Source organism: Globicephala melas, chromosome 9 (genome assembly GCF_963455315.2).
Source record: "Globicephala melas chromosome 9, mGloMel1.2, whole genome shotgun sequence".
Classification (NCBI taxonomy): Eukaryota; Metazoa; Chordata; class Mammalia; order Artiodactyla; family Delphinidae; genus Globicephala; species Globicephala melas.
Genome location: NC_083322.1, coordinates 43,686,062 through 43,699,176, shown reverse-complemented (window position 1 = coordinate 43,699,176; position 13,115 = coordinate 43,686,062). Strand labels below are relative to the sequence as shown.

At 45.6% G+C, this 13,115-nt stretch overlaps 1 protein-coding gene across 1 annotated transcript in view; it reads left to right on the top strand.

The window, feature by feature from the left end:
* FKBP9 (FKBP prolyl isomerase 9) overlaps window positions 1-13,115 on the top strand; it is a 50,985-nt gene that overhangs the window by 31,583 nt on the left and 6,287 nt on the right. The window contains exon 7 of the mRNA XM_030857488.3: window positions 8,365-8,551. Within this exon, the coding sequence (XP_030713348.2) occupies window positions 8,365-8,551 (187 nt within the window). The remainder of the gene's footprint in view (window positions 1-8,364; window positions 8,552-13,115) is intronic.

The following is a 13,115-nucleotide window of genomic DNA, read 5'->3' as shown; positions in this document are numbered from 1 at the left end:
TAAATTGCAACCCCCCTTTTTCTGTTTTTCGTTTTTATTTTTTTTCCCGGTACGCGGGCCTCTCACTGTTGTGGTCTCTCCCTTTGCGGAGCACAGGCTCCGGACGCGCAGGCTCAGCGGCCGTGGCTCACGGGCCCAGCCGCTCTGCGGCATGTGGGATCTTCCCAGACCGGGGCACGAACCCGTGTCCCCTGCATCAGCAGGCGGACTCTCAACCACTGCGCCACCAGGGAAGCCCTGTTTTTCGTTTTTATTGAAATATATTTGACATATAACCTTGTGTACATTTAAGGTATACATGTTATTTTGATACATTTATATATTGTAATGTGATTGCCATTGTGGTGATAATTAGCACCTCTATCATGGTACATAATTATCATTTCTTTTTGATGGTTGGAATAATTGATAATTAGCAAGTTTGATGATTATAAGACAATATTGTTGTCTATATTCACTATACTGTGCATTAGATTTTGGTTTTTGTTTTTAACACTTTATCGAGGTATTATTTACATACCATAAAATTCACCCAATTTAAGTATACAATTCAATGACTTTTAATAAATGTTGTGAGTTGTGCAACTATCACCTTAATCCAGTTTTAGAATATTTGTCACCCAAACAGCAAACTTCTTTTTAAAAGTTACACAAGTAATATACGTTGACTTTAGAATAAGAAAATAGAGATCAACAACAACAAAAATCTCCCATAATCTCACCACCCAGGAATAACCATTGTTAATGTGGTAGGTGGAATATCGGCCCCAAAAGATGTCCATGTCCTAATCCCCAGAGACTTTGCAGATGTGATTAAGGTAATGGTTTTGAGATGAGGAGATTATCCTGGATCATCCAGGTGGCCTTGATGTACTCACAAGGATCTTTGCAAGAGGGAAGCAGGAGACCAGAGAGAGGAGAAAATGCTACACTGCTGACTTAGAGGATGGAGGAAAGGGCCACAAGTCAAGGAAGGAGGGTGGCCTTGAGAAGCTGGAAAAAGCAAGGAAACAGATTCTCCTGAAACCTCCAAAAGGAACACATCCCTGCCAATACCTTGAATTTAGACTTTGAGTCCAGAGTTATGAGAGTAAATTTACGTTGTTTTAAGCCACCAAGCTTGTGGTAATTTGTTGTAGCAGTAATAGGAAACTCATATAACCGTGAAGTGACTGTCCTTCTATACTTTTGAGTATATGTGAATCTGTGTAGATAAAAGGAAATAAACACATATCCATCTACACTATTGACAAAAAATACTACAGTATTTTTTGTGAATAAATACTGACAAAAGTGGGATCACCTATACATATTAGTTTGTAATTTCTCTCTTTACGTAATTTGTCGTGAACAATGTTTTATGCCAACAGGTTGCATAGAATTTTAATGGTTGCATAGTGTTCCAAACCATATTTCCTTTATTATTTTTTTTCTCAGATACCATTTTTTGCCAACTTACTTTGGAAGAGTTGATACAGTATTTGTTTTGCTTTTGTGTTCTTTTTGCTAATGAGATTCTGGCTGGCCTGGCTGGCTGTACACATTCATTTTGTTAACCTGCTTCTGACTTCTACTGCTACAGTGGAATTCAGAATTTTCCCAGTAGGATTTGTTTGGAGGATCTAAGAATCATCAGATTGGTTGGAAACTAGGCTGTACCATGGAGAAACATTATTTTTCCTGACTTAAATTTCTGATTTATAAAGCCACAACCAATCACAGCTTAAGGTCTTAAGATCATTCAACAAACCTTGCTTCATGTTCTGTTTGTCTAGTGTCTTGATGCTCTGTTGTTTTGTATTATGTAAATTTCTACTTCTAGCCAAATACATGCAGGAATAGACAAATACTTTCAGCATATTCATGTTTCATTTTGCCCTCAGGACTAATTCTTCCTTTCCCTAAAAAGAATATACTGATGGAAAACACTTGCTTAAATTATTTCTCCTTTTGGCTTTCTCACAAGTATGAGACAGTTTTGCAAAGAATTATATAAGGCTCTGGGAAACATTTGAAGTCTCATAAATTTTCTGGGCATGAGGCTACTTCACCCTGAATCATTTGTTCCCATGGTGGGGGGAGGGGCACCTTGGCAAGTAACACCCAGCTGCTCTTGCACAGGGTCTGTTTCTGTCCTATTGATTAGCGAGTGCCCTTGGCCTCCTTGTGGGGTTTGCCCAGGACCTAATGCTAATCACTGAGGGACTGACCTTAGAAGGGTGTCAGGACACAGAGGAAGCCTGTGGCATTCTCACCACATACCACAGGGCCAGGCACATGGTAAGCATTCAGTAAATATTTGTGGAAGGAAGAAATGCTGGACTTTCCGACTCATCAGCATTTCATTTTGTTGCAGCCATTTTCTCTTGCAGGGTTGGTTGAGGGGAGGGGGTAGGCCTTCTGTAAAGGCTCTGGCCCTTTCTGCTGTCTGCTTTGTTCCATGGGGACAGCCCTGAATTTAGAGCGTTGGGATGTTTGCAGCCCTGAAGTGGAGAATGGATTCTGCTGCAGGGTTGTGGCAGCATCACTTCCTCAGTTTCTGTTCCCCAACTTCCACATGACCTTTTAAGCACTCTTTTTCGAAAGTGAAGAAAGCTAATATTTTACCCACACTGTGAAGGACTTCTCATGTACGAGCTCATTCAAACCTCAAAACAGTTCTCTGTTAAGATAACGAGGCCCAGAGAGGTTGAGTCATTTGCTAGAGGCCACAATAGCTAATCGGTGATGGAGTTGAATTGCACCCGGGGTTCTTGCTGCCTGTGTCATAGGCAGAGGGGAAGAATGAGTTTCCATTACGCTGTGACTTGTTGATACCCATATATGAAGAACTGAAAACTCCAACCAGAAGTCCCAGAGCTCTCAGAGGAAACCCACGCTGCCAAGAGCTGCCGTGTTTCCTTCTGGCCCAGTTGGCCGGCCACTTTATTTTTTGTCATCTGTGTCTCTTCTTTTTTTTTTTTTTGGCAGTACACAGGCCTCTCACTGTTGCAGCCTCTCCCGTTGCGGAGCACAGGCTCCGGATGTGCAGGCTCAGGGGCCATGGCTCACGGGCTCCGCGGCATGTGGGATCTTCCCGGACCGGGGCACGAACCTGTGTCCCCTGCATCGGCAGACAGACTCTCAACCACTGCGCCACCAGGGAAGCCCTGTGTCTCTTCTTGAGGCGACTTATCTAGTGGGAAAAATTGATGAATACTTTTCTGCATTGGTTAAGGGTTTATTCAGAGAGGAGGCTGGTGTTGGGGCCTAATGAAATGTTGGATTATTTTCACCTGTTTACTGGTGTTGGGGAGGAGATAGTTTCCTCTACCCTTCTAGGTTCTTCTGGCTGGTCTAAGAAATAAATTGATATGAGACAGATTAACAGGAGAAAATCAAACAAAGTTTAATGACATGTATATATGGGAGAGACCTAGGGAAACTGACTAACTCACCAAAATGTCTGAAGCCCTCACCTTAAACACCACCATTAGCTAAAGACAGAAGAGGATGTTGGAGGTAGTGGTTTCGGGACCTGGAGATGGAAAAGCAAATGTTTGGTAAACAAATGTTTACGGGGCCACACAGACATTGGGACACCAAGAGAAATTTTAACTAACAGACTTTGCTAGGTTCCTTCCTGTCTCCACATCTAGTTCATACAGTAGTTATGTATGGTGATAGCTCCCCCCATGCCCCAACAGGTCTTCTATCTACATTCTTTAGGCAGTTAAGGAGGTAAAAAGAAAGGTTTTCTTTTTTTCTTTTTTTTTGAGTCTTTTGCGTCTTGTTTATTTTCAACTTGAAATAATCCACATGTCGAAGAGACATTTTTGGGGTGGCAATTTTACTCCCCTACACTGGTCAGCACTTATTTTTACACTGTGTATTCTTTGGAGAAGGCAGAGCCAGATAGAGGGAATGAGGGTGGAAGGGGTGCTGGCTGCCTGGGGCAGGTGGGATCTTATGGCTTGAGGTCTAGTCTGGGTTTTTTTGTAGGCCCAGCAACCCCATCTATCTGTCCATCAAAGATTTAGTGAGTGCCAGGATTCCCTGGTGGCGCAGTGGTTAAGAATCTGCCTGCCAATGCAGGGGACACGGGTTCGAGCCCTGGTCCGGGAAGGTCCCACATGCCGCAGAACAACTAAGCCCGTGCGCCACAACTACTGAGCCTGCACTCTAGAGCCCATGAGCCACAACTACTGAGCCTGGCTCTAGAGCGCGCGAGCCACAACTACTGAAGCCCGTGCGCCTAGAGCCCGTGCTCTGCAACAAGAGAAGCCACCGCAATGAGAAGCCCGCGCACTGCAACGAAGAGTAGCCCCCACTCGCTGCAACTAGAGAAAGCCCACGTGCAGCAATGAAGACACAACACAGCCAAAAATAATAAATAAATAAAAATAAAATTTATTAAACAAAAATTTATTGAGTGCCTTCATGACCAGGCACTGCCCTAAGGTATTGGGGATTCAGCAGAGAAAAAGACAAACTCCCAGCCCACATAGAGCTTACGTTCTTATTGATGCCTCAGTAGATGTGCATTTGTGCCTTAATCAGACACCTGGTAGACTGACTCATGCTAACTTCCTAGGAGCTGACATAGAACCGGACATCGAATACTTACTTGAAAGGGTGTGATTGACCTCTCCACTGATCAGAATACTTGGACCTGGGATCCTGGGGGCCTGAGAAGCTGGGTTAGTTATCAGGAAAGTGCTGGGCAAACTGATATCAGAGCACAGGGGCGTGGGGTAGTCCTGGTGCCCTAAGATAGTCCTGCACATGAATGTACCTTTGAGGGTGTCAATTAAAACAGCAACAACAACAACAATGTAAGAGCTGTGAGTTCAGTTTTATAGTTTTATTTGGGGTTACTGAGGACTATATAGCCTGGGAGATAGCCTCTCAGATAGCTCTGAGGAACTGCTCCAAAGAGGTAAGGGGGATGGCCAGTATATATGTGAATTTGGAGGAAGGATATGTACAGTAAAGCACACATCTTTTTTTTTTAATTAATTTATTTGTTATTATTTTTGGCTGTGTTGGGCATTGTTGCTGTGCGTGGGCTTTCTCTAGTTGTGGTGAGTGGGGACTACTCTTCCTTGCAGTGTGTAGGCTTCTCATTGTGGTGGCTTCTCTTGTTGTGGAGCACGGGCTCTAGGCACAAAGGCTTCAGTAGTTGCGGCACATGGGCTCAGTAGTTGTGGCTTGCGGGCTCTAGAGCACAGGCTCAGTAGTTGTGTTGCATGAGCTTAGCTGCTCCACGGCATGTGGGATCTTCCAGGGCCAGGGCTCGAACCCGTGTTGCCTGCATTGGCAGGCAGATTCTTAACCACTGTGCCACCAGGGAAGCCCTAAAGCACACATCTTGGTAGAAGGTAACTGCTAGTCACGGGGAGTAGGTATCTCAGTTACTGACTTTAGTGCTTTTCTAGGTGTAGGAAGATGCAAGAGTCTGGGTTCATAAAGTTTTCTCCTGAAAACCTCTAACAACCTGGAGGCCTGTTCTGCCAGTTTTCCCAGAGCACAGGTACCTTATCCCTGATCTTCCCCCTGAATGTTTTCCAAGGTGTGCTGTAGGTCAGTGACTGCAGTGGCTAATGACTGAATTCTTGTAGATCCAGGTGGCAAGCAACATTCACTTAGTTGGTGCTGGGCTGCAAGCCTTGTAGTTGCCCAGCCTTGAAGCTGAAGAAAGAGCCCAGAGACAGCCACAGAGACATCAACCAGTTATTGGATAAGGGATCTTACAAGTCTGCAGCGAAAGATCCTGGAGTAACACCCCATCGTGAACGGCAGAGAGCAGGCAGTCCATGGCAGGAATCTTCGCTACTTGCGGGGGAGAAGGGGCCACCATTTAAAGGGGGAACTGATGTCAGCTTGGCTCATCAGTTACCAGGGAAACCAGCACCTGGGGCAGGGGGCAAGCATGTAGGCAGTTACTGATTAAGCGCTATGATTAAGAGAATTGGATAGTCATGTGAGTGAAGCAGGGACTGGTTGAGCAGGGGCTGTACAGAGAGCAAGAAAACAGCCCTCTTGAATGGTCCAACCATATAGTTGGCAAGGGGAGGTTAAGTTTGTACCAGCCCAATGCCATCAGTTTCTTGTCCCTTTCTGGGCTCCGTCCACACGTTTTTTTCAGAGAGGTTATTAGAGCTGCTCAGGATGCAGCTTTCTTTTCCACCAATCCCCTTCACCACAACCATGGCCTGCGCCTTGGCCCTCCTCATGGAGATGAGAGGCGGGGCTCCTAAATATCCTCAGCTGCTCACTTACCGACCATTTAGCACAGCGCTCCTGAACCTTGGCTGCCCCTTAGAAACGCCTGGAAAACCAATGCCTGGTGCCACTGTAGTCCAGCCGTTCTGCAAGGTTGTGGCATATCACAGGCAAGAATCGCCTGGAGAGCTTAAAGATCACAGAACCAGAGGTGCTGCATGGGAAAGGGCCTGGCCCTTTGCGTTTTCACCAAGTTCTCCAGGACATCCTGATGGCGCCCAAGGCCGAGATCACTGCACTAGGTGAGCTACATCTGAATCTCAGAGTGGGGCCCAGGTGATGTTTTTTTCAGATGATCATGATTTTTTCTTTTATTCTGTGAATGTGGTGAATTATTTTATTTTTTTATTGGGGTAAAATGCACATATTTACCATTTTAACACGTTTTAAGTTTACAGTTCAGTGCCGTTGAATATATTCACAGTGTTGTGTAACTATCACCACTGTCTCTACCCAGAACTTTTCCATCATCCCCAACACAAACTCCCCATTACCCTCTCCCCCTCCAGCCCTTGGTAACCACCGTTCTACTTTCTGTCTCTATGAATTTGCCTATTCCAGGTGCCTCATATAAGTGAAAGCATACAATATTTGTCTTTCTGTGTCTGGTTTCTTTCACCGAGCATAATGTTTTCAAGGTTCGTTCCCAGTTGGTTTTAATGAGCAACCAAGATTGAGAAACCCCTTGTCTGGCTCCACAGCCACTGCCCTCCGTTAGTGTGTGCTGTTTCCCGCAAAGAGCTGCCCTTGGCCCTGGTTCCAGGCACCCTCCTATGGCAGTTTGCAATACCTGGTTCCTCTGGGAAAGATCCCGGACCCTGTTAACCACTCACTTCAGCAGCTCCCCATCACTAGTGAGTATGAGGCACCTGTGTGCTGCTGTAAAAGCCCAAGCTTCTCTAATTACTACCTTGGTAACTTGGGGCGGCCATCAAAATCTGTGCCTCAGTTTCCTCATCTGTAGGTTGGGAATATAGGATTATAATGAGAATTAAATAAACTAATACATCTAAAGCACTTAGAAGAGTGCCTGGTACCTAACAAGCACCTACTCATTAAGTGTGTGTTAGAGAGACAGCAGCCGGGAAACAGATGAGCACATGGTGGGGTGGGGGTGGTGTGATCTGGAGGATGGGGCGTGGGGAGGGGCTGTTGATGTTCACATAGCGCTACTGAATTGTCTGTAGCTGTGTTGTTTTCTTGAACAAGTTATATCTGAGTTGGTTTTCTTGTCTGTAAAATACTAATGAAAATATTATACCTCCTTGATTCTAAGTAACACTATTTACAAATTTTTTACGTGTAAACTTCTCTGAAATGATCTGGGGGTGTGGTGAACAACCGATACCCTCCTGAGAAGCTGTCATTAAATGAATGGATGACCTGCTACTCCTGCATTTATGGTAATATTTACCCAACAGGGTTCCTGCAGGGATTTAATGAGAGAGTGTATGTGAAAAATGCTTTGTAAACTGTAAAACATTATTCAGATGTGAGAGAATGTTTTCAAAAATGGAAAAGAGTAATAATTTTGTGTAGAACAAACAGGATGTGTTGTAAAGCCCTTTGTGAGTTGTTAGGTGTAGTATATCTTAAGGGGCATATATGGGCCAAGTTTGGCTAGGTGATTTCCCCTGTGAAGTTTCTGTTGGTTTTGCTTCTCTTAAGCAGTGGTAGGGCACTAAAGTGATTTTCATTCTACAGCTGATTTTCTCATCTCACCTCTTACGTCTAGCAGGAGCGGGGCAAGCCTTAATTTGGTTGAGCTTTAGTTTTCTCATCTGTGATGAACTTAAGCCATAAATTTTTCAGGTTGAACCATTCCATGGGGCAGTAGTACTGTGTCTTGAATTTTAGTCCAAAGTGTGTTCCTGACTGTGGACCCTCGACAAATCTGTGCCTCAGTTTCCCCATCTATAAATTGGGTTAGGCTACTTCTAATGGCCCTTCCAGCTCCACTCTTCCAGCATTGCCTAGGATTTCACAGCTGGGTCCCCGTGTTCCTCACTGGAGGTCTGTGAGGAATACCTGGTGATACTGGGGAGGCACGTGCGCTGCTGCTTGGAGGGTTCCCTCTAATTGCCTTTGTCTGTCCTTTAGGGAACATCCCCGGCTCGGCTGTGCTGGTGTTTGACATCCATGTGATTGACTTTCACAACCCTTCAGACTCCATCAGCATCACCTCCCACTATAAGCCCCCCGACTGTTCAGTGCTGAGTAAGAAGGGGGATTACCTCAAGTATCACTACAACGCCTCGCTTCTGGATGGGACGCTGCTGGATTCCACGTAAGGGCTGCCAGGGATCGGTGGGATGTGAGCCTGGCAGATAACAGTCAGTGTTCCAACAATCCTCCTTTTCTTTTCATCAGATACTGGTTGAGAGCTTTTATCTTCATGCCCTTTGCGCTGAGTATCTCAAGTGTACATCGCTACTCCGGTGCATTGTTCCAAGAGTTCCCTATGAATGGTTTCATCCTGCACCCGTGAAACTGTCTTTCTGAAAAGCAGATCTTATCTTATCCTGCTGTCTTTAAAAATTAACCCACAAATAAAATCTAAACTCCAGAGTCTGGCATATCAGGCTCTGTTGTCAGCTCTGTTCTGCCTCGCCAGCATCTTCTGCTGAGGCCCGTCTTCTGCCTCCCAGGGGTGCCATGTGCAGTGGTGCAGGATGTGCACTGCTTACACCCTTCCTTCTGGCCAGCTTCTGCCTTGGCTTAAATGTATTCCCTTTTCTCAAAATCTTTGCTTAATTCCTAGGAAGAATCAACTGCTCCCATTTCTATAGTCTCATAGTCTCATAATGTTTTATGTATTACCTGCCTTTTAGTTATTTTTGTTTCTATCGCTGTTGCTGGTCTGAAAACCTTAGACACCCAACATGTTTATTCATATTATTCCTTACACCTAGACCAGAGCATAGCACAAAGGGAGTACTTTATAAATGTTAAGTGATTGAGATGAATCTGAAAGTATATTACTAGGAATCAACAGTGTATACTAGTATCATACAGGTAAAAGGAACTTTCCTTCTTATGTATCTGAATCTTCAGAGGTATCTATAAGTTAATACACTATTCTCTTCTTTGGGAAAGAAACATTTTTGGCCTTTTTTAAAATTTTATTTACTTTAGGCTGCATTGGGTCTTCGTTGCTGTGCACGGGCTTTCTCTAGTTGTGGTGAGCGGGGGCTACTCTTTGTTACAGTGTGCTGGCTTATTGTGGTGGCTTCTCGTTGCGGAGCACAGGCTCTAGGCGCGTGGGCTTCAGTAGTTGTGGCACACAGGCTCAGTAGTTGTGGCTTACGAGCTCTAGAGTGCAGGCTCATCAGTTGTGGCACACGGGCTTCAGTAGTTGTGGCGCACGTGCTTATTTGCTCCGTGGCATGTGGGATCTTCCCGGACCAGGGCTCAAACACGTGTCCCCTGCATTGGCAGGCAGATTCTTAACCACTATGCCAACAGGGAAGTCCCTGTTTATTTTATTTGTTTATTTTTGGCTACATTGGATCTTCGTTGCTGCGTGTGGGTTTTCTCTAGTTGCAGCGAGCAGGGGCTAATCTTTGTTGTGGTGCATGAGCTTCTCGTTGTTCTCTTGTTGTGGAGGACAGGCTCTAGGCATGTGGGCTTCAGTAGTTGTGGTACGCAGGCTCAGTAGTTGTGGCTCGTGGGCTCTAGAGCACAGGCTCAGTAGCTGTGGTGCATGGGCTTAGTTGCTCTGCGGCATGTGGGATCTCCCCTGACCAGGGCTTGAACCCGTGTCCCGTGCATTGGCAGGCGGATTCTTAACCATGGTGCCACGCAGGGAAGCCCTCAGTCTTTCTTTATGTCTCTATATAAGTACACCCATTTTTGTATTGAGCCTGACTTAGATTCCCAAGTTTAGTCTTGAGGAGAAAGAAGGGCTTCATATAAATATGTGCTACTGCATTTATTCTAGATGGGGAGGGTCTTCTTTCCCTCTCACGCGTACCTCTGCCTTCTAGCTTCAGGTGACAGAGTGTGGCTGGGGAGAGCCAGCGTGGAGAGCCTGAGGGACATACTCCTCAGAGCATTCTCTCTGGTGCTATGAGATCCGGTATCCTCAGGCAGTTAACGTATTTCATGAGATCGAAAACGTGCTGGTTGTTAGAAGCATCATTTTATGTGTCTCAAGAAAGTAAGAACACTGCCAAAAAACAATGAGATGATGTCAATTGTAAGATGTATCCCAAATCAAGAGATATTAAAATGTGAAAAAAATATGCATTATAGAATCAAGGAAATATGTTCTAGGTTCTGGGGCCCAGATTTACAGGGACCTGGCTTACAACAAACCTCTTTGCACTGATGATTAGACAGTGAGGAAGAAGCATGGCTTGTAATTGTTTTGGGAACAAGTGAGCTTATGCATGGGAAAACTAGGTTAGAACAGTCTGTAAGGCCGATGGCTAGCTGTCATTGCTCTGGCCAACGTTCATATTCTTGTCTGGTGCTCCTATGGCCTTGGAAAGGGAAGTGGGGGTGGGAAATGAACAAAGGAATTTCTTCTCTGGTGGGTTCAGGATACGCTTCTCACGTGGGGTGGGGAGAATCAGTCTTCCTGCTTCTAATGTGTGTTTGGCGGATGCACAATATTGTTACAGAGCATCCGGGAGCCACGTGATGCTCCTTCCTCTTCTCGGAAACTCCATTCTGAACCACTTGAGTCATTTGTGTCACGTGTAAACTGACACGGAAGAGCAGTGTCTGGCTGTCCCTGCTGGTCTCCGCTGGGTGGAAGCTTCAGAATAATGGGATAATGGGAAGTGTGGCAGGAGACTGCTTACCGGGGTGTGGGAGAGGAGCTCCTTCTGGAAGAGGGGATCTGGTCCCGCCCCGAGCCCACATGGGCTCTGTAAACAACGAGGCAGGTGCTGCTGCCCGTTCATCAGCGCTAGGAGAATCCATGATGGAGAGGATAGAGGGGAATGTGGGTGGAGAGCCAGAGGGGGCAGCCTGCAGGCAGGAAGCAGGAAGCTTGCAATGAATGGGAAGCCGGGAATGCACAGAAGGAATGAGGAGAATGTCTGAGAGAAAACGGCAAAATAAAAAATAAAAATAAAATGATGACTTGAGGAAAAAGAATTAGCAGGGTGTTCAGAGATGCAACATGAATACAAATTGCTTGCTTGGAGGATTTTTTTAAAATTTTATTTATTTATTTTTGGCTGTGTTGGGTCTTCGTTGCTGCGTGCGGGCTTCCTCTAGTTGCGGTGAACGGGGGCTACTCTTCATTGCGGTGCACGGGCTTCTCATTGCGGGGTTCTCTTGTGGAGTACGCACGGGCTCTCGGCGCATGGGCTCAGTAGTTGTGGCGCACGGGCTTACTTGCTCCGCGGCATGTGGGATCTTCCCGGACCAGGGCTCGAACCCGTGTCCCTTGCATTGGCAGGCGGATTCTTAACCACTGTGCCACCAGGGAAGCCCTTGGAGGATTTTTTTTAATGTATGTTGAAACTGGCCTCAGAGAAGAGTAAACATTTGTTATTTGATAACTAAATGAGTTCTCAAATATTCTGTAAGAGTTTGAAACCCAGTAGTCCCACGGGAAGTTCCCCACGGTCCCTGGAGAGAGGCAGTGTGAGGGCGCCTCTGTGCTGCTGACAAAGGAGGGATTGTGTGGGGGGCAGGACAGAGGACCCGCCTGCCCTCCCGCAGGCCTGGGGCCAAGGCATCCTGTGCCAGAATTGGCTTTGTTTCTGCTTCCTCCCAGGTAGGACAAATGCAAACGCGGTTTTAATTTGCTAGCTCCAGAGAACCAGCCTGGCCCTGGGAACCAGCTTGAGAAGGGAAGGAGGCTGCGGCCCTGCGGCCAGGGGAGGCTGGGAAGCCTGAGAAGGGGAGGTGACCAGGGGCAGTCCCTTCCCTGTTGTCAGCACTTGGTGATGGACATCAAGGGGGTGCCAAGATATCCAGGAGGCTTTTCTTCCTCGCCATTGAAGAACATTCCCACTGTTTGCCTTTAGGATGTGATAGGAATGCCATCGATTTGGAAATAGATTTACTTTCAGTAATGAATGAGGTGATTGAGCCAACTTTTATTTGTTTAGATTCCCCTGGGACCTTGGGCATCAAGGATAATTAACACCATGGCCCAAGTTCACAGTTATTTTTCTGGACTCATAGGCTATTACCGGCACAAGCACTTCACACTCTCAAGGCCATCCATTTATTGAGCTCTTCATGCTTGCTCTCTGCCGTGCCAAGCATATTATTTACTATTTGGAACGGGTGCAATAGCTGTTATTATCTCCATTTTATAGATGAGGAAAACTGAGAGATTATATTTCCTGGGGTCAAATTAAATTTGACCAGGATTCAAACTCAGGTCTTGCTGAATCCAAATCCCAGGCTCTTAACTACATTATATATTTTTTAAATTCTCATGAAAATTTCTGACTAGCTACAACACTGACTAAAACTTAGAGAAAAATTGCAAGACCAGTACAAAGCACTTCCCCGCTACGCCGCACCATTGGTGAGAAGGTTGCCACTGTGATGGCTCTTCACCTCTGAAAACTTTAGTGTGTAATTTCCAACAAAGGTGGACATTCTCCTACATAATTCAATTAAAATCAGGAAGTTAATGTTGATACATTACTTTTAATCCTCAGACCCCACTTAAGTTTTGCCAATGTTCCAATAAGTTCTTTTAAAGCAAAAGGATCCATTCCAGTATGTCCAAAACTCTCAAACTCTCGAACTCCCTTAGTCTTCCTTTGATTTTTACCTTGACACTTTTGAAGGTTATGGGCTGGTTGTTTTGCAGAATGTCCCTCAGTGTGGGCTTGTCTGATGTTTCCTTATGATTCCATAGGGGTTCTGCATCT